The 19,966-nt window shown below is 52.4% G+C and overlaps 6 protein-coding genes across 6 annotated transcripts; 2 read left to right on the plus strand and 4 right to left on the minus strand.

The window, feature by feature from the left end:
- Window positions 1-157: 157 nt before the first annotated feature.
- On the minus strand, window positions 158-5,848 carry HMPREF1120_01168 (uncharacterized protein). Its single transcript, XM_009155180.1, has 3 exons — window positions 3,522-5,848; window positions 3,441-3,468; window positions 158-3,390 (listed from the first exon to the last, which is right to left on the minus strand). Exons 1-3 carry the CDS (start codon window positions 3,822-3,824, stop codon window positions 1,379-1,381), a joined length of 2,343 nt encoding a protein of 780 aa, XP_009153428.1. The 5' UTR covers window positions 3,825-5,848; the 3' UTR covers window positions 158-1,378.
- Window positions 5,849-6,130: 282 nt separating this feature from the next.
- HMPREF1120_01169 (uncharacterized protein) lies at window positions 6,131-11,808 on the minus strand. Its single transcript, XM_009155181.1, has 2 exons — window positions 8,944-11,808; window positions 6,131-8,890 (listed from the first exon to the last, which is right to left on the minus strand). The coding sequence occupies exons 1-2, from the start codon at window positions 11,365-11,367 to the stop codon at window positions 8,780-8,782; spliced, it is 2,535 nt and encodes an 844-aa protein (XP_009153429.1). The 5' UTR covers window positions 11,368-11,808; the 3' UTR covers window positions 6,131-8,779.
- A 358-nt stretch (window positions 11,809-12,166) lies between these two features.
- Window positions 12,167-13,327, plus strand: HMPREF1120_01170 (uncharacterized protein; the record flags this gene model as incomplete). Its single annotated transcript, XM_009155182.1, has 1 exon — window positions 12,167-13,327. One exon carries the CDS (start codon window positions 12,167-12,169, stop codon window positions 13,325-13,327), a length of 1,161 nt encoding a protein of 386 aa, XP_009153430.1.
- A 620-nt stretch (window positions 13,328-13,947) lies between these two features.
- Window positions 13,948-16,478, plus strand: HMPREF1120_01171 (uncharacterized protein; the record flags this gene model as incomplete). Its single annotated transcript, XM_009155183.1, has 4 exons — window positions 13,948-14,202; window positions 14,248-15,950; window positions 16,017-16,155; window positions 16,272-16,478. 4 exons carry the CDS (start codon window positions 13,948-13,950, stop codon window positions 16,476-16,478), a joined length of 2,304 nt encoding a protein of 767 aa, XP_009153431.1.
- A 1,099-nt stretch (window positions 16,479-17,577) lies between these two features.
- HMPREF1120_01172 (uncharacterized protein) lies at window positions 17,578-18,476 on the minus strand. Its single transcript, XM_009155184.1, has one exon. It carries the CDS (start codon window positions 18,201-18,203, stop codon window positions 17,820-17,822), a length of 384 nt encoding a protein of 127 aa, XP_009153432.1. The 5' UTR covers window positions 18,204-18,476; the 3' UTR covers window positions 17,578-17,819.
- A 40-nt stretch (window positions 18,477-18,516) lies between these two features.
- On the minus strand, window positions 18,517-19,950 carry HMPREF1120_01173 (ADP-ribosylglycohydrolase). Its single transcript, XM_009155185.1, has one exon. The coding sequence runs from the start codon at window positions 19,765-19,767 to the stop codon at window positions 18,730-18,732; it is 1,038 nt and encodes a 345-aa protein (XP_009153433.1). The 5' UTR covers window positions 19,768-19,950; the 3' UTR covers window positions 18,517-18,729.
- Window positions 19,951-19,966: the final 16 nt, after the last annotated feature.

Genomic DNA, 19,966 nt, shown 5'->3' on the forward strand with positions numbered 1-19,966 from the left:
TGACAACAAACTCTCGTCTTCAATCTAATCCTACGGCAGTAAAGCTCCCTGCAGTCAGCAATCTATCTGCAGACTACAGTCCATCTGCATTGCAGCTTATCATTACAAATTATCAAACAACTAAACCGGAAAAATGCATTGCCTTGGAATCGCCTAGCGTGTCCGAGTCGGTGTTTTTTGTTAACTCTACCTAGTGTACAAACGAAACATGCAAGTTCAAGTTTCATCCGAGGCCGCATCGAAATCTGCATCTTCTCCGAGCGGCCCATGGATTAACCTAGCGAGTCTGATCCCAGCCTACTACTAACTATCTGGTACAGTACTAGTACTAGCCCTCCGAAAGAATGGTATACTATAGTAACAATTCATGCAATTCATTCGCTCTCAAAAGCCTTGAAGCAAATCTCACACCCCGGTAGTGCTGCGAGCTATTGCTCCTGTTGGGAGCCTTTCATGACCACGACGGCCACGACGATGCCGAGTGTTGACGTTGAAGACGGTGCCAATGCTTGTTCCCAACCACCAAAGACAGTTCTGGTTGGCATCAAAATCCAAGGTCTGAACCGCCTTCACCCAACAAGGCCATAATGATATCGTGTCATCATAATTGTTGTTAATGACGGGGCGACATTCTCCGGTAGCTTTTCTACAAGACATCGGAAGAGCAAGACGACACAGTACGGCCGGCGCAGGTCTGTGTGTTCGTTGAACGTCCTTTGCTGGCCTTTTTCAATCGTCGTGTCCCACTGCTAGAAATGACACTGAAGGTTTTTCTGGGGGACGGACCAATGGCGTTCTCTTCTGAACCGTGCTCCCACGGCTTTCCACTCTTGCGGCGCGTATCAAGTGGAAGGTCCGTAGGCGCCTACGACCATAAGAGGCTTGTGCTGCATGCATGTGCCACTTCTCTAACATAAGATTCATGACAACATGTTTATCCAGTGACAACGGAGAACGTATCCACATCCAGTCCTCGGCCGAGAGCACGGCTGTATGCAGGTCCTCGGTGAGAAGACTGATTGTAGGCGGCAGACAGTCTCCTTGAACTGACTTCACCAGGCAGAGTGCGATGAAGCGTGTAGAGTGCCAGAACAAGCCAGTGTCAGAAGCAGACACAAGGCTGCAATCCGGAAAGCACGTCCACAACGCCACTGGCCACGGCTTCTCGCCAACTCCCCAGGTTCATCTGAAGATGGGAGGTTGCCGCTTGACAAATCATGAGTCTTCAAGCTTGCACTTGAAGTCATCTAGCCTCAGAGGGCGTACGCTCTGACAATGGCCCTGCCTGGACTCACAAGCTTTGACTTGTTCATGCCCGACGTCCAACGGAGGACAACTCGGTGGTTTGACTCGGATAGTTCTTCGGACCCACCCTCATTCAGGGCTTCGTGTAGGCCCGTTGAAGCATTGGCCCATAACCTGCATTCATTTGAACCGGAATGTTGCCGCCATGATCATGCCCAAAGTTCACATTTGTCGGGCTAAAATTGGCATGGCTTCCTCGGTCACTCATTCCAGGAGTGCCCTCACTCGTGGGACTGCGGTTGTCTGTCATGGATGCCGAATCCGGAGGGCCCTGGGTTCGGATATCCAACTTTGCAAAAATAGCCTTCAGATCCCTGACATTCTCCAGAGATTCCATTCCTGACGACATTTGGTCGTCGTTTTCATGCCTTTCCTGAACGACCCTGCGAAGGTCCTTCAACATGGGGAGATTTCCTTCGTCGTTTGGAAGCCACCAATTTTCCACCGATTCATTCTCTCCCACTTCCTCGCGTGTCAGTCCCCACAACATTGCCATGTTACGGCGGAACGATGGCGGGTAGATATAGCCCAGCCGCTCCACTGTGGCGAACTTCTTTCGTGCCCACATTATATACCTAGGATCTCTTTTCAAGAAAACCGACGAAAGGCCAAGACTTGCATGTGCGCCGAGAATTGCTCCATTTGGCGCCTCTGGCCACCGGTCAATGGCTTCGATGATGCGGTATTGTTCGAGGCTTAGCTGCTCCACTTCCGGGGGTATTGGTTCCTTGAGTAGCAAAGCCATCTGATACTTCTGCATTTGTTCGATGCTATACCAGTCAATCCACATGAAGTTCAACGGCCACAGGACATCCTTGAAAAGTCCCCCAGGCGCGTAAGGATTGACAATGTCGTCAGGCGTCAACGGTCTGATCTTCTCGACCGGAAATTCTTGTATCCGGTAGTATTCATCGTTGAATAGCTCGATTTCGCGCTTCATAGATTCAAGTCTTTCAACCACCTTGCCAACCTCGGCTCGGAATGTCGCTTCCTGGCCGTCCCTATGCTGCCGAAATTGTGCAAACAAAACTGCGAGGTCCATCCCAATGAGTCGATTAGCAGCCACAAAGTACGCCAAGGTATTCTCAATGTCCAGATCGCCGTCCGGATCGTTGTTGATCTGGTTATAGTACCAGGTAGAGTTGGCTTCAAACCATTCTCGATCCAGCCTGGTCACCTTGCCGGCCATTAGACCAACTGTGACATCTAGTCGAGCATACCAGCTGAATATACGCCGGCCCAAGTCGGTCTCCATCATCGAGTGGGATGTAAATAGTTCCCGAATCATGGTGCAGGCGGCTCGGTGATGCCCAACGAGGTTCACCCAGTCTCCAATATACTCTTCAAATGTTGCCAGTTGCAACACTGTCAATAAAGTAGCTTCGGTGATCTTCGCGTTGCTCTCCAACGACTTCCGAAGCATCGACAAAGACTTGCTATGGTAGCCCAGGAAATGCGACAATTTAGGATCGGGCTGTTGCAGCTCGTAGTGATAGGCCGCAAACCCTACCGCGGCGTACAGCAATGGCTCGTAGCCTAGAGCGAGATCGATGAATTCACTGTGTACAAAGTCGGTAGGGTCCAGTTTGAAGAAATAATGATAATATGTCATGTACTCTTGCTGAAACTGCAAGTACTTCTGCAGGTCTGGTTTAAGCGTCTTGATCTTCGCATGTCGGGCTTGCATCTCGGCCGAGTTGGCAACAGTCCGTAATGACGACGCCGGTGTCTCGTCCCTTGACCGCGTATCGGATGCTTCTGTTGACTGGGGGCTGGTATGTTCTTTCCCCATCGTTGAGCCTCCCAAAATATGATTGGATTTGCTCGTCTGGCGTATCGACTGTGCGCTATCGGTTCGGAGACGACTGAGCGGAGGACGTTCCGTGGGCGACTTCCAGGAGTTGTCATCGTCATCGTCATAGTCTTCGCCTTCGTCCTTGATGGTGGCTAACCCTGACATGTTGTCATGCTTGGTCTCATGTTTGACAGTCGGATCCTTCGGACTTCGGCTTTCACCATGCTTGGATCGTTTCGAAGAGGTGGTCGGTTGTGGAAATTCGCACTCGCGATTCCCTTTCTTGCATCCTACGGCTGCGTCAGTACTCCTTTCATCGCATTTGTAGCTGGTGGCATACTATCACATATAGGCCTGGTTTCGTCACACTGGGCAAGAATTAGCGGCAAATTCAATGGATGAGATTGCTTTGGCGAGTTACCTTGACTCTTCTACTCCGACAAGTAAAACAGCCACTTCGCGTCCTGCGGTGTTTGACGCTTGAAGACTCCATAGCTGTTGACGGGAAGGGGACACCTCGACCACCGAAGACGCCGGCATCTCTATCATAGGTTTGCTCGGCATTGTTGGGGTTGTACCAGAATGCACTCCCGTCAAAATGCGTCGGTGGTGGACCTGAGAGCCTGGGATATGCTGCAGGAAAATTGCCATTGAAGACAGGGAAGCTGGCGCCCATCATGTTGGGCAGTGGCATATTCATGCCATGGTCGAAGGGACCACTCATTCCGCGATGGTTGAGTGGCAGAGATTATGCGAAACGCTCCGTCGCACAAACAAACGAACTGAGGCAACGTATTCGTGGGAAATGCTTCAGCTTTCAATTGAGAGGAACGCAATGCTGGGTAGTGATTAAATGTTTGTATGCTGGGATCTACTTGCTGTGGATGAGAGCGCCCGACCACCGTATTCGTGACCTTGTGATACGCGGAGAGAGAGACCGCGGCGGACAAATCCAGCTCAGTGAAACCAGAATGGCGGCGGCAAGTATCGTACGATGCAGGCTGTCAAAGTAGAGTATGACAAAAGGATAATCGTTGATATGGTCATCCAGAGCCTGATTAAACCAGTAGTGGTAGCAATCCTGGGTACGTCGTAGACTGTCGATCAAGGATCTGGTGTCGATCGTGAAGTAGGTAGTAGGCTTGCGGCCGAGCTACGAGATTCACCACCCACGAGGGACAACGAGTCTTGCGCGCTGGTTTTTCCGGAGTGCTTCAAACCATGACCTGGCTTCCTTTCGAAGCGTTCAGGAAAAGCATCACAGTCAACGAGGCTGAAGGGACTCCCGCAGCTCAGATCGTCTGTGGAGTGTGGGTGAACTTGTCCCTCACGGCGCGATGATATGATCCCTGGGGGTAGACGATGGCTGGCTGGATTTGGACGATTGTTGTGTCGCAAACGTCGATTAAGTTGTCAATCTCGGAGGTTTTTGTAAGGACTGGTTAAGAAGTTGACCTGATGCGCCGCAACATATCGTCGATTGATGGAAATTTTTGCATGTAGAGGCGTCTGGTGTCGTTGGATTCGGAGGTATGGTGGCGGTGCGCGAGTAAAAGATCTGTTTTACAAAGCGACACAAAGTTCATCCACACCACCGAGTCTGCGGGCCTTTGAAACTATTATGAAAGATGTGAAATGTTCGGAGTGGAAATTCGGAGGGGGTGGTCTGTTCGGCTTGTCAGGCCCCATGCCAAAACCCAGCAAAATGCAGGGCGCTATTCCCTGACGGTCGTGCTCGGGCAGGACGGTCGGACCAGGGTGCTAGTAGAAATCCGCACTCCAGCACCCTTTTTAGTTCACACTGTCGTCAGACCTGGGTAAGTGCTCAACCGGGGGCCACTCGAGGTCGATCCCACGTCGATCGAGCGCTGGCATCGAGAACATCAACAATATTGGAAGCTCCAGCAGTACCAGTCGCCGGCCTGTCCGGTTGATGAATCGTCGAGCGGCTCTGTTCCCCATTGCGTCCGCCGAGACTTTTAGTATTCGGCATCTTCCTCTCAAAGACAGGAGCCCGCCTCGGCCCAGTCGCACTGTGTGCTCGTCCCAGTGTTGGTTTGAAAGGCCGCATACGGTAAGCTGGTCTACTGTGGTACTAGTAGATCTGATTCTGGTCTTGCAACAATTATGTCCTGCAATGATACTGAATTTTGGGTGGAGCGGATCAATGCACCCCGGCTTCCGAGACAAGTCTATGCACTTGTACTGGCTGTTTGCAAGCCCAGGAGGGTGAACAGGTCCGGATTGAGGACGCACGCCTTGCGCCCAAGGTGTCTGTGGCCAATTGTAGTCCGGAAACGGATCCTGGTTGCAGAGGAAATTGGCTTGACCAGAGCGTTGGTTTCCCTCTGAGCGGAGGAAGAATGACGAGTAGCTGATGTTATCCATGTGAGAGCCGCTTGCGATGACCCGGGGGAGACTCTGTGGACTCCCTGGCCTTCCCTGTCGAGTCGAGTGGGCCTGTACAGGTGTCATCCTGGAAACAGATGCTTCTCCGGCAAACAATTACAGTACAGTGGTATGTACAAGCTGCTCTTTCTTTGGTAGCCTCGGAGCCTTCTCCTCCTTCCATCGACTCCGGATGATGAGTATAAACACCATCCAACCCCTCGCGTGCTGGCATCTGGACTTCTTCATAATACTGTACTGAAGCGCCGGAACGGCCTTTAGTGTCGACTTATCGGATCAGCTGCGTGGCCAGAATGAAGCAGCGATGTTTTATGCGTTTATCTGTTCGACGGCATCTCCTAATGATGAGCAGTTCAGGTGTACTGTAACATGCCCAGGGGGGGGTCCTCTGGAGAGGCGTCGCGACGACCCAGCAATTGAAGCTAAAGCCACGTTTCTCGGTCCGCACGGTTTGGCTGGTGTTTCCTAGCCCGAAGGAACACGCCGTAAAGTATTTTATTCTGCATCAGTGGCGCCAAACGTGAATGGGGGAAGACCCATCTTTGACAGCGAGAGTGCTACTAGTATCGCAGTACTTCCTGACAGCACCAGATGGGGGCATCTGGAGTTTGTCAGCATGCTGTCCACCAGCATGGTTGGGATATGTTAGCCTTCTTGATTAGTGGCTCCTAGAGCAACTCCCTGCTAGGACTATAAGCTGTAGTATACATGCTTGTGTCTCGAGCATTGGAAGTATGTAGTTACTACCTTACCGCTGTAAGTTGGGGGCAACGTTCATGTGCAAGAACTCCTAGGTTTATGTACATCCGTGGTTCTTGCTCATAACTGAGTGGCATATGCCCGGTTGTCATGTTTATCGGAGTGATACGATCTGCCGGTAAGCTCGTTGCCTGCACAGGTCCTGCGGTCGCGGAACGCAAAGTGGGAGTGAAATTTGAGCTGCATACCCGTTGTCCAACGGAGATAGGGATGGCGCGAGGGTGTATGGTTCTATGTAGCCAATCTTGCCGTTGTCCGCTCGTCCACGCCTGCTCATTCGCTGATTCGACGGACAAGAGAGTTTCGCTGGTCAAGCTCGGTCGGCGCTCAAGATGAACTATTGTGACCAGGGTTAACTTTAGTGCATATAGGCGTCGACATGATCAGTGATGTGCCGTGAGAGGTCCAATAAAGCCAATTGCAATGGGCGGACGAATAACGAGCCCACCTTGTGCTGGCTGCATAGTAAGGGTTGCAGCAGCACCGTACAGCGTCGAAAGCCAATTTTACTTTCAGAGTCTTTTGTGGCTCAAGCCATGTTGTAGATCCTTTTTCTGCCCACAAGAATATCCACATGGGCGGCCACTTCCACTGCAAGAGGGAAGGTACTCGAATTGGCGCTGTGGGAGGACGTAGACCCATATCTCTCAGGCTGCAAAAATCCCTGACGCCAGTGGTTGTTCTCATGCCTGCCGATAATCCCGAAACATAACCTGCGGCTTGGATTCTAGAGTTGGCCGTTTCTAGCTTCAATACGGGCCGCAGCAGCAACGGGAGCTGCAAAAGTCGGAAGTTCGCCAGCAGGGGGCCAGGGGCTGTTTCCACCACCCATCTCACACAGCTCCCACTTGGGGTTGTGGGATGGGGATCACTTTTAGCTGGCCCCGTAGAATCTTTCGCAGGTTCTTGGTGGCTTTCAGACTTGAAGCCAGCCTAGCAATAGTGTCGGCCCTGAGATGAGCATGACGGTTTGGGCCGACGGCAATGAGGCCAGTGTCTAAAGATAGGGCCCACGCTTCATTTGGCACAGTTCCACAGGGGAGGGCGTGGCTTTTCAACGATATGAATAGATGGAATGATATGGATTTTGTCAAGCGCTATCGTCCGCCTAGAGAAAAGACGGGTGATTTCCCCTGATGGACGGTATTCAGAACTCTGGAGAGCGTCGTTCAAGTTGCTTCGAGTAGTAGCAGTAGTAGAAGGGAGGCACAAGGGAGGGTCCGCTGATGGTGACTTGGAGGGGAGAACAGGTGCAGGATGATGGACGCCACTTCGAGGTGAAGGCGCAGGCAGCGGCAGTAGGACACATTTCATGCCGCATAACAACCATGTTCGTCCTGTGGTACTAGCACCTAATCCCAGGTAATAATGAACAATAATGAATGACATTGACAGCGATCGATGAGCAGTATTCTCTCCAGTAATTGTCCTCCTGCAGCTTGCCTGTGATCCTTCCCACCCTCCTCTACCGTCCTCGACCTCACAGGTCGGTGACAGTCCTCATGTTGCACAGAGCGTGAGCGGAAGCCCCTGCACTCCACCATCATCTGGATCCTCTTATCGGCCATTTCCTCACGACGCGGAGAGGCACGTTTCCATGATCATTCAGTGAACTTGCCAGAACGGTCTGGTCAAGTTAGGAACATTGTTGAGAAAGAAATCCTTGTGCATTCTTCGAGCAGTCTCTGAGGCCATGTGTACCTGGTACCCAGAATTGCTACTCACTGGCCTGATTTTGAAGGCAGTTTAGAGTCCTGACCACGGCCTACTAGTAAGGTACGCTGGAAGTGCGGGATAGTTGGAGCTGCGTTGACGTGGCACCATGTCCGGGGTTGTATAGGGTCGCTGTCCCTCAAATCACTCTCTACAACTGAGGTCTGTGGGCCGCTGGTTCAGCACAGCAACAACGCCTTCGGTAGGCACATGACATAGGGTCTAATGCACTTCAAGTTGGAGCAGCGGCTGCCGTTGTGGGCCGCCAGTTTCGGATCGATCGAAGCAGTGATGCAGTAATACTAGTGGGTAAAGGTATGCATTATGGAGGAGTCAAAAGCATGCAGTGGCACGGTGCCTTTCATATTACAAGGATCCCCTTGCGTCTCAAAGCAGGCAGCCATTGCACCAATCCGAGTCGGTGTACATTGCAGGTCATGAAGAGCATACAAGCCAAGTGCAAAAAAAGAGACCACCTCGAAACAATCTGACTCTAAACACAACACTGCTGGGGTATGTAAACGCGCAAGCAAATTCGTGTCTGACCTGGGACATCCAGATGCATTCGTAGCTTCCAATAGTCAGTTGGCAGAGACCCAGCTCACAGCCCAACTCAGGAGACGTTGCCCGCTTTGGTGCACGCCTCAAATCAATTATGCGCCGTATTGGAAACAGAGCCACAGCTACCCAACCGTGCAAGTGTCGAAAGTCGTTCCGGGATATGCTGGGAAGTAGTTCGTCGGGTATCATGAGTTGAGAGACCATCTTTCGATCGAGTGAACGATCCAAGCTGCAGTATCATATCGTGGTCGGCATGGGGGAACTGGGAGGAACATTGGAAGCTCTCGCTTTCTCCGGCACACCCTGCCCCCGGCACATCGGACAACTGTTACGGCCAGTCGTGAGCCACTATAGCATGGTCAGTATGTTTTCTATCACGTGCCAAGAGGAGGCAGACAAACCTCATCGATACAGTCGCGATGGTATAAGTGATGGCACTTATCAAGCCGACGCAGTTCTTCTGAATCTGCATAGTCGGACAGGCAGATGAGGCAACGCTCCCCAGCGTTGACAATGATAGAAGTTGCATCACCATCAGTGATAGCTTCACCAACGAAGCTGTCGTTCTGGACCACCAACCGATACAAGCCCCCGGCGGAGCTCACATCCTCCTGTGTCGCCACAGGGGGCTTGACTGGCCCAAGGAGGGTAGACAGTAACTGCATATCTTCGTACGACGGGCTGTCCGTAAACAAGCTGGGCATGGTGAAAGCTGGATGATCCGGTGAAACATTCGTGCCAACAACATAAATCAACCAACTGCGAGCGACCCCTGAAGAAGGATGATCAGGCTCCACCACCCCGTTTCGTCTCGCTGAACCGGATCCCAGCTCTGGGCGACGAGCGAATTCCGAGTCACTCCGCCTTCGCTGTCGAGCCGCATTGAAAGCTGGTTCGTGTGAGGAGCTCTCTGGGTCCTCCTGTTGGGGGCGGTCTTCTGCAAGATCCGGGAGAACTGGATTCTGTACAGCCGAAGCGGAAGACGGTCGACGGATGGGTGTTGCCTGACCACTCCTAATATCTGCTGGAGTAGATGGAGGAGGATTAGGGCCTGGTGGGCTTTCCGATATCAGATGTGAGGCACCGCCCGCTTCAGGGGTTGTCGGCACATTTCGGTCTGAATGATTCGAAGATCGATTCACATTCGTCCTACTCCGCTGATGTCGTTGAGTCTCATGCTGTGCAGGGAAGCTAAAATTTGTCATGGAATGTCTTCGAGGATTTGATCGTGCTCTTCCCTCTGATCGACGAAACAGTGCGCCAGAACTGCCGTTGCGAAGGACATTTGTAGGCGGTAGGAATGGCAGGCTCAAGAGAGTGTCCAGGCTTGGGCCCAGGGTGCCGTTGTCGCCACCGGAGTGATCACGCCCATGAGGCAGCGAGCGGACGCCAACAAGGACCAACGTCACGGACCGGTCATTCTCGCCCGCTCCTGGGATCGAATCCAGGTCCATCTGATCAACATCTCTGGATTGTGCTTGGGAAGCGATAGGGGAACCGTTCTCGTCATTGGGAAACTGGAATACTCTCATAAAATTGACCGGTGGTAGTTCACCGTCGGCTGCACTTCCATCGAGATTGTCCCCTGATTGTGCTGTTGCCGCATCTTGCAGTGTCTGAACAAAATCTTGTATGTTGCCGTCAAATGTATCACCGCCCCCGGTATGGCGTCCACCGGGGTGACCAGTGGTAGCATGACCTGAAAGCTGGGCTGCAATGGCGGCAGCTGCCAGTTGAAGGACCTGCGACAACGGTGGGTGTTCACCTCGACGAATGAGTCGGGTCGATCGTGATCGCAAGCCTGGCTGAAAGCGCCTAATAGTGCTCATCCCGGAAGTAACTCGTCCTCCTGACAGGAGGTTACGAGCCTCTGGCTCGACTGCATCCAGCTCATGCGGAGCTTCCTCGCCGTCATGACGAGGGTCGACGGATTGCAACGAGGGAAGTGAGTGATTTGATCCGTTGGTCATAGAGTCACTGATCGGTCCGCGGGAAATATCTCGTCCTGCTAGGGTGGTCTCGAACTGATCCGTTGAGTGGCCAAACATGCTAGAAATCCTGGAGGAAATAGAAACGGAGCTCCGGATTCGACTGAATCGATTCCGCGGTCGAACAGAGTCAACGGCGGGCGGGGATAATCTTCGAACACGGTCCAAAGATTCACCCCTTGAGCTCCCGTTCTCGAAGGATTCCTGTCTTTCATGTGAAAGGGGGTATGGTCCTCGTATAGCACGGCGCCTGAGGTGGGAACGGTTGTCGCCTCGTCTTCGAATCGAGCCTGTCAAGGATACCCGACCGCTCGCTTCGCCATGCGGCATCTCATAAATGGACGTTCGTGAACCTTCGACCATCGCATTTCGCAGTGCCTCGCCCTCCTGCGCAGTTTCCTCGCCACTATTCAATATGCTTCTAGCAACAGACTCTGGTAGCAGTCGCGATCCGAGCCGAGACATGGCTGTCCGTCTTCGAAATGTAGGCAGGGAAGTAATGGGTGTTCGTATTGTGTCCATCATCTCGACATCCCCTCCACCAACTAGTGGCCTATTCTCCTGCTCGTAGCCAACTTCACCGGATACCGGACGGCCTGCGCTTGGTCGAGCATTGACTGAGTCTGCAGATCTGTGATTTCGGAATGTGTCATAAAGTGAGCTGGCTCTCTGTCCGGCCATCCTCAAAGACTGAGGATTCCGTCTTCCTATGCGCGAACTTCTCCCATCGCCTCCAAAGTCATCACGCCATCGCTGTGTGGCGGTTCGTGTATGTCCTAGCTCTTCCAACTGTCCGTCATCAGGCTGCCCGTGCGGGACAGAAGGCGTATTTCCCATATTTGTCGATGATGTTCGTAGGTGCTTCAAAGGCAAGGCTAGTCTGGTATCATGACCGTGTCATAAATAAAGCAGATTAGATCGAATCTGATCCGTTAATCCGTCAGTTGAGCGCGGGGTCAAAGGTGTCGTTGAAGGTGGTCGAGAGTTGAAGCGGGAGAGTGGGCAACGCCGGCACCAACGGATGATTTGGCGATGTCAGCATTCGAAGAGGTTCACTAAGGCGCTTGAAATAGGATGCAAACAACTACGTGCCCAAACTTCACTCCAGTTTGTGGCCAACCGCCTCAAGTGGTGGTTGGAGCAGCCATGGACAGTGAAGGAGAGTGCAAGCGTGGCTGTTACAGACGTTTGAGTTATGTGCTGTGTTGTTGGAAGGCTGAAATGACAAAGCGGCCCCAAAACCAAGATGCAGCGCAGTCAGTGAGCACAGACGCAGCCTGTCAACTTGAACCATTATTGTCGCTGCACCGTCCGCTTGATTGCTCAAACAACCAGGAGGCCTTCCGAAACAAGCCACTCCCAGCCAATAGTAGCACCCGTCCGGACGAACCATTGATTCTTCTATCGTTTCCACTTGTCCAACCACAGCCTGAGCGTTTGTGCAATAATGCGGGAGTCGTGTGCTTCGAGTTTCCGATGAGATCACCTCTGGTCTGTTGGTGCTGGCGTCCGCTCTTCTACTGCGACCTCATGCACACGCGATTCAATTCTTTGTGGGCGCCTGCAACAACATCCAACGCGATGAAGGAATAACCGTTTAGATTCCTCCAAAACTCGGAGGAAGCCGATCATTACGATGCCCACAATATTCTCGCCGGTTGTTAGTACCGTGCGTATTCCCGCCTTCACTGCAGAACCACAGTCTCCCAGGAAAAAGCGCAAGAGGGCCAGGACGCAGGATGCGGTCCATGAGCAAGAGCAGGACTTCTCACAGGAATCCATTAAGAGCAAGGATGACATTGAGTACACTGCCGTAGTCACTCCCCTGGAGAGGCTCCAGCGACGTGTTGCTGGTCAGCCGCTTGATCAGCTCCCTCCTCCCTTTCCTTTCCCTCACGCCGGGGAAAAGTCCAAAGCAAGCTGGCTTGAAGACAGATTATCTGCTACTGGGGAACCGCCCTCTACTCAGCCTGCAAAATTAGATGATAAACCGCGAAGTTTACATCTTCAACACCTTGCGGCGCTGACGGCCATAGTGCATCGAAGTCTGCTGACACAGGATTTCGGCCGGGCCGCCCGGGCGCTTGGGTTGATGTTGAGAGAAGACATTGTCAGCCGCAATGCTGCCGTTCGCAACCGTGGCTATATGGGAATTGCCGCAGAGGTCCTGCTGCGTAACGGATGTTCTGGACAAGCGGCTGGTGGTGACTCGCGGCCAGGAATAGAATTCACCCGCGAAGGGTTTCAGAATGCTAAACGTTTCTACGAGAGACTCATCATCAGGCATCCTTATCATAAAAGCTGGCCGGGAGCTATCAACGCCGTCGACTTCTACCTCGCAATGTTCAACATTTGGATCTACGTTGCACACGAAGAAACATTGACAGCAGTCTTCGACCTTGGGGCAGGTGAAGGTCGGGCCGAGTCACCCAACTCCTCGCCCTATGCTGATAGATCTCCCTTTCATATCCGTACCAAGGTGAGAGAGCTTGACCAGGCCAATGAGATAGCCAACCGGATGGACACCTGTATGGCTACATTGCCGTATATGGACGAGCCTGAATTGATTCGGCTGCGTGCAATGGTCTGCCTCTGGATCGCTGATCTTCACGATGATATTGGCAGGACACAAGCGTCCCGTTTACGGCACACCTCTCCTGACACTCCGGCTTCGTCCGACCAACTTGAAGAAGAGGAGACTTCGAGCGGCGAACACGCTCGTGAGGCCGCGAGGGCACGTGATATGGCACGTGATTTGATCGCGCGGTTGGAAGGTGGGCCGACAAGCGATGAATGACCCTGCGTAGGCCTTACGCCCAACCTCCGAGTCTCTCCCACATTTCCACAATACGATAAGGACCCTACCCCGTATGTCTTTTGACACGCGGATCAAAGGGACCATGATTGGTTGAAAGATGTTGAAAGTTACAGATAACCGCACGTGTGTCAGAAATCAAACATTGTTCGAAATCCAACGATTCTCGACTGGCACGAGAATTGGATTCGGTGCCAAGTCTAGACGTCGCATGGCCGCATCTCATGTGCCCATTGGTCCGTTCGAGACAACAGACTTGGACGTTGCGTCCTGTCATTCAACGTCCCTCGAAATCCCGTCTGCAAACGGACTCTCAAGCACGAATCGAGGTTAACTGTGCGTGAGCGCTGCTGTTCGCCCCGATGGCCCCTTTCCGCCCGTTCAAAGCTTGCTGTAGCTGCCATTCAATCTCGCATATGGCTCTAACAATGACCTTGATTCGCCGGACACTCCTCAGCGGGTGCTGTGTCGCCAGATGCCTCGTTGTTTGTTAGACAACTCTTTTAAGGTGGGAGCATTTCACAACTTTGCTGCAGTCCGACTCTTTTTTGCTCTCCATCAGGTGCATCTGATCCTCTCCCATCTGTGCCTGACTCGCAACCATGGATCTCCTCAGCTTTCCTGGACGGCAGCGCCTGACGGACCTTTGCCTTGAGTTCGAGTTGTTAGGGATGGCTTTCTTCGTTCTCGTGGCAGTTTTCGGCGCGGTGCTATACCGGATTTGTGGGACAAGCTGGGCCAACAAGATCACTTCCCACCCATATGTGCGATTCGCATATGCCTGTATGATCAAGCCACATGAAAAAAAGGCCGACGGCGGGCAACAGACGGCGCTGGAGAGCTTCTACTCCTCTCAGGTAGGTTTGCCGATTTCATTCTTTCCGTGGCTCATACGTTTCAAGGCAAGTGTCTACGACGCCACTAGAAAGCGTCTGCTTCAAGGGAGGGAGGATATGTTGGCAATCCTTGCCGCCGAGCTACAGTCGAGGGCGCAATCAAAGCCGGGCCGTAAGCCGGTATGGTACGATGTGGGCGGAGGAACCGGCTACAACATCGAAGTCATGGACAAGTTGGTGGGGATTGAGGGTTTCTTTGAGCATGTGTTCCTCATCGACCTATCCACTTCGCTCTGCAAGGTAGCCAATGACCGAGTCCGCGCACATGGCTGGAAGAATGTCACCGTCTTATGCCAGGATGCCCGTCAACTAGCTTGTACGCCCTCTTCGGCAGATCTCATCACGATGAGCTACAGTTTGTCAATGATCCCCGACTTTTACAGCGTGGTGGACTTGATTTCAGGCTTCCTAGCCCCGACTGGCCTTGTCGGAATCTGCGATTTCTATGTCCAAAGCATTGTCGACATATCTTCGCGAAACTACGTCGGGGGAACTTTCAATCGGCACGTCAACTGGTTTGGGCGGATGTTTTGGCGGACTTGGTTTGATGCCGATCGAGTCAATCTCGATGGCGGTCGACGGGACTACGTGGAATATCGATTCGGCACTATCCTGTCGGCAAGCGAGCGAAACTATTCCCTGGGCGGCATTCCATATTATATTTTTGTTGGATGCAGACGTGATGCTGATATGTACGCCGAGCGCGGCGAGGAGGTTCTTGCGAAACTTGATGCCGCCCTGACCGAATCCCCCTACCTATCGCCCATGAAATTCCGGGAGCAACGAACGTTGGATGCTGAGCACAACGTGCCTCATTCCAAATCATACGAATCGGCAATTGTGAACCTTACCTCCAACCTGCCCTTGCCGGCAACCTTTTACCAACAACATCATTGGAGAATACACTACAATGACCTACTCAGCAAGCACCAACAGTTTGGCAACGAGTACATTTACGCATTCAACTGGGAGGATCCTAAGGTCGACCGCCAGCTTCTGAACATCAACAAAGACGACGTTATCCTCACCATCACCAGTGCTGGAGACAATATCCTTGATTACCTTCTAGAGAAGCCGAGACGGATACATGCAGTCGACCTGAATCCTAATCAGAATCATCTTCTTGAACTCAAAGTTGCCGCTTTCACCGCATTGCCTTACAGTGACGTTTGGCAGTTGTTTGGCGAGGGCACACATCGCGATTTCCGCAATCTCCTTCTCACAAAGTTGAGCCCGCACATGTCGAGCCAGGCATTCCAGTACTGGCTTAACCGAGCTCAGATCTTCAGCTCACCCGGCGGGCTTTACGCCACAGGCGGGTCCCGACATGCAATCAAACTGGTTCGGCGGCTGACCAAGTTGTTTGGATTGACATCCAAGGTCCAAACGATGTGTAAAGTGGACACATTGAACGAGCAGAGAGAGATCTGGCCCTCCATAAGACGGGTTCTATTGAGTTGGCCGTTACACCGAGCCGTTGTGTCGACAGAATGGTGGGCTTGGAAGGCTGCGGGTGTGCCCGCTGCCCAACATGCGCTTATTGTGGATGACTATTGTCAACGCATGAAGCTGCCGAAAACGAAGAAAACGAGTGGTGAAGCCATTTGGCAGTACGTCATTGACACGTTAGATCCCGTGGTCGAAACAACGCAGCTGAGCCGGGACAACTATTTCTACTATGTCTGTCTGCAAGGAAAGTATTCGAAGCGGTAAGTGCTGTTTTGTCCTTGTCATGCGGTTCGAAGACCCCGTTTTGTTGACGAGGTACATCCTAGATGTCATCCGCGTTACCTTGGACCCAAGGCACATACGACTCTTTCGAAGCCCGGTACCTTTGATGGCCTGCGGATACATACAGATGAGTTCATGGAAGTGATTGCGCGGATTAGTCCGTCCACGTTGACCATTGCCATTGTTAGTACTTTCCCATTCCAAGAATACCTGCGAGACAACAATTTCTGCACCATATGCCCTACATTGTGTGAGAGCCTCTATTGGGAAGACTGCTAACATCAACCTTCCGCCTACAGCTCATGGACTCCATGGATTGGTTCAACCCTGCCGAATCTGCCGCAAAGGAACAGATTGTCGCTCTCAACAAGGTACTCAAGGTGGGCGGGCGCGTGCTGTTCCGCTCGGCCGCTCTACGTCCGTGGTACACCGACATTTTCGAACAAAATGGATTCGAGGCAAATTGCGTCGGGCGGAGGGATTCAGGGAAGTGTATCGATCGGTAGGTTTATTCTCTCCCCTCACTTTGGCTTGCGAGGCATACCCGTGTTGTGTGCTCTACCTTGTCTTGGCGAATTCAAGGCAAGAAGACAGGCAGCTTCCATAGCTACTCCGTGAGCAGTTGACTGATTGGGGGTTCCCTAGTGTCAACATGTACGCTTCGACATGGATTTGTACCAAAAAGACGGACCTCGCCCCTAGCCCTGCTGGTAGTATTTCGACCGGCTTGAAGAAGGTCGGCACGGTCGGCTCTCTCGAGGAGCTACATATATGAGAGTGATTCCAAGGGCAGTACCGGGGCTTGGGCTTGTCCGGAGTCACATACTGGCACGATATGGTGTGGTCTCTGATGGATGTGGTTCCCGTCCAGCGTGCGGCGATACCGGGCTTCCTTTTAGGGTGATATTGCACCTCCTGAGTCGTGACACTGCCTTGGCCCCAATGCCTGAGCTGGATAAAGTCGGTCAAACTGCAGTGACTGTTTGCCAAAACAAAAACAACCTATAGAGTTGAAGAGTTCGCATTGCGAAAAGGGCGTCCGACTCTCCCTCGGCATCGGTGTGCGCCCAGCGTTACGCCAGCCGATCGGGAAAGGAGTGGCCTTGGGACAAGCCGGGTACTAGTAGGAGTCTCCCGTTTGTGGTTCACAACTCGAGCCGGGACAAGAAACGGAGAGGGCAGTGGGAAGTTTCGTCTTTGATGGTGCCACTGTGGTGCCTTCCCGGTAGCACTTTGTCTCCGTCCTACGCAAAGGACGCTTTGCTTTTGTTTCTTGGCCGCCCGAAGCCATATTCATATGGATTGATACCTAGATCGCGAGTGATATTGACGTTGTTATGACATGGCGTGTGAACATCGTAAGACTAATTTACCTTCGGTACCTACCTATGGACTATGAGCCACGACCGTTCACCACTGCATGCCCGCGTACCTATGACTCTGGTGGCACGGTGTTTGTTATAGTGTCGCGACAGATATGACCAAGGGTGGTGCTTTCCATTCCTGTCGCCAAGGAGATCAGAATAAGTACAACTACCTAGGTACTTATCTCGCGAGGGGCAGAGCGGAGAAGCATATAAGATACTGCAGTGGCACTGCATGCAGTGAGGCTTGAGCACAATCTTATTCAGGCAGTGAACTAAAAGTTTCAGATTATATAGGTACATATATGAGTTGAGAAGTCGCATAGGTCGCACCGAATATAGTTGTTCCGTCCTAGAGTACTGGTAGCGCTGCAGTGTATGTAGCACCGCTTACCACCCAACCCAATGGTAAGGCGACGGATACGATAGAATGCAATGGGATGGGATGGGTCGGGATGCCAGTGTATAAATGATGACCAGTTTTTATGCACCACCCTCCCTCTTAGCATATTCATCCTCCATCCTCTCTTCGTACAATCGATCTCTTTCCGCTTGGTCGGCGGCAGCATCACTGTCGGTGACATCTTCGATCCTATTTTGCGTCTGTTGTTGCTGTTGGCCACCATTCGTGATGCGTCCACCGGCGGGAGGATAATAAGTCTCTTCGTGCAGGGTCGGTTGGCCGTTTTGTTCTTCGGAGCGTCGGATCGTGGTGCCGTCGCGGTCGGAACTCGTCATGGTTTCGGTGTATCGGTGGCTGGATACCGATGGATTATTGTTGTTGGAGGAAGAGAATGAGGATGAAGATGAAATGTAGGTGGATGATGAGGCGGAGGCGAAGGAGCCGTAGTTGTTTGAGTTGGACATTTTGGACTTTGTTGTACGTGGTTTGGATGGATGTCTGATTAGATTGTAGATGAATATTATTGATATTGAGACGGAAGACCGGGGTAGCACAGCCTGAGGGGTCCTTTTATATCGAGTCCGAGTCCGAGGCACGGCCGTGGTGGCGGGATGCAAGGCTGCAGTGCGTTTTCTGGGGAAGCCAGGCTGAGATACGTCACAAGTGGGGGGTTTCACGTCGGACTCAGGTCTCTCACTGGCAGCGAGTGATGTACATAGTACGTTGTACAAACATTGAACAGGTGCCTGAATTGTGGCAAAACAAAGATGCCATCGTGGTCAATCCGCTAGATCTCGATTGATGGTACGGTAACGAATATACAGCGTACTCTGAGTTCCGAGACACTCGTCTACAGTACCTGGTACTAGCATTGCGGGATGTGCGGCTTAAGCATCATGTGTTCGAGTCTGCGACCAACATGGCCTACTCCTCAGAGTTCGGCTAAAGGAGAACTTGTATTGGTTTCTACAAGTTCACCAACCGCTGCTTCTATACATTGGTCTCTCGGAACTTGAGGATCTTTTCCACGAGCTCCTCAACCAGGTCGATTCTCTGCAAATCGCGCCTCCATCGCTCCGGCACCTGTTCAATTCCGTAGAAGGCTCCCGCAAGTCCGCCATAGACAGCCCCCACGGTATCGGCATCATCCCCCAGATTCACGGCCAGAACGGCGCCCTCCTCGAAACTGTTTGACTTGAAAAATGCCCATAGAGAAGCCTCCAGAGTGTCCACCACATATCCCGAGCTTTTAATCTCTTCCACCGCAGTAGCCTCCCAGTCTCCCAAAGCTCGATATCTTTGTAAGCGGTCTTTAAGCTCCGGTTCCAGATCATAGTCGGTGACATTGCCCGCATCGTCGTTGACCGTCTCGCCTAGGCTCACAGCCAGTTCCGTTTTCGAGGCCCCGTTGAGTGCTTGGTAGACGATGGTGGCATAGATCATACATGCATGTACGCAACGGAGGTGAGGATGCGTGGTCAGGGAGCTCTCGCGCGCCAGCTCCACCGCTTCCGGCTCGCTTCGGGCAATCAAGGCCGTGGGTAGCACTCTCATCAAGCTGCCGTTCCCGCAGTACTTTTCTTCCGAGAACGTGTCTCGGATCTTCTTCTCAATCTCCCGGAGTGCTTCTTCCGCTTCCACCGAGTCTGGCTGCAAGTGGTTGTACTTTGCGTCCAACTCGTGTGACCATGTCTCTAATGCCCTCAGTGTAGCCACCCCAATGTCAAAGGTTTTCCCAGTAGACGACATGTAACCATTCTTCCACCAGTCTAGGTACCGCCTGACTTGGTCGACGAGCCTCGACTCGCCGTGGCAGTCCACCAGAGAATGTCCTAGACATAATGCCATGGACGTGTCGTCGGTGAAAAAGCCCGCCCCTACCCCGAAGTTGTCGTTCGGTAACATCGATGTCACCTTGGGGAATGTGCCGCGTTGCTTGAATTCAACAGGTCCTCCTAGGGCGTCGCACACCGCAAGCCCAACTAGGCCGCCTCGAACTCGGGACGACAGGGACGGAGGTTCAGTCATGGTGTCAGTCTGCGTGGCTTTAGTCTTGTGTTCCAGAGCTAGGAAATGGTCACTGAGGTAGAACCTCTCAGGGCGTATGAGAGTCGTATAGCGAGTATGGTTTCGGTCGTGCGAAAGGTTCAATATCCCACACGCGAATCGTGGTATGCTGAAAGATTTTGGAGAACGGACACTGGACAGCAACATACCTCAGTTGTCG

The sequence above is a fragment of the Exophiala dermatitidis genome (genome assembly GCF_000230625.1).
Source record: "Exophiala dermatitidis NIH/UT8656 unplaced genomic scaffold supercont1.1, whole genome shotgun sequence".
NCBI classification, from domain to species: domain Eukaryota; kingdom Fungi; phylum Ascomycota; class Eurotiomycetes; order Chaetothyriales; family Herpotrichiellaceae; genus Exophiala; species Exophiala dermatitidis.

Excerpts from the sequence above, each read along its gene's own strand:
- HMPREF1120_01172 (XM_009155184.1), bottom strand. The coding sequence starts at position 18,203 with ATGTCCAACTCAAACAACTACGGCTCCTTCGCCTCCGCCTCATCATCC.
- HMPREF1120_01168 (XM_009155180.1), bottom strand. The coding sequence starts at position 3,824 with ATGAGTGGTCCCTTCGACCATGGCATGAATATGCCACTGCCCAACATG. Across the intron at positions 3,469-3,521 it reads GTCGGAGTAGAAGAGTCAAG|TGTGACGAAACCAGGCCTAT; the intron begins GTAACTCGCCAA and ends ATTCTTGCCCAG. Across the intron at positions 3,391-3,440 it reads AACCAGGCCTATATGTGATA|GATGCAAGAAAGGGAATCGC; the intron begins GTATGCCACCAG and ends ACGCAGCCGTAG.
- HMPREF1120_01173 (XM_009155185.1), bottom strand. The coding sequence starts at position 19,767 with ATGACTGAACCTCCGTCCCTGTCGTCCCGAGTTCGAGGCGGCCTAGTT.
- HMPREF1120_01169 (XM_009155181.1), bottom strand. The coding sequence starts at position 11,367 with ATGGGAAATACGCCTTCTGTCCCGCACGGGCAGCCTGATGACGGACAG. Across the intron at positions 8,891-8,943 it reads ATCGCGACTGTATCGATGAG|TGGCTCACGACTGGCCGTAA; the intron begins GTTTGTCTGCCT and ends ACCATGCTATAG.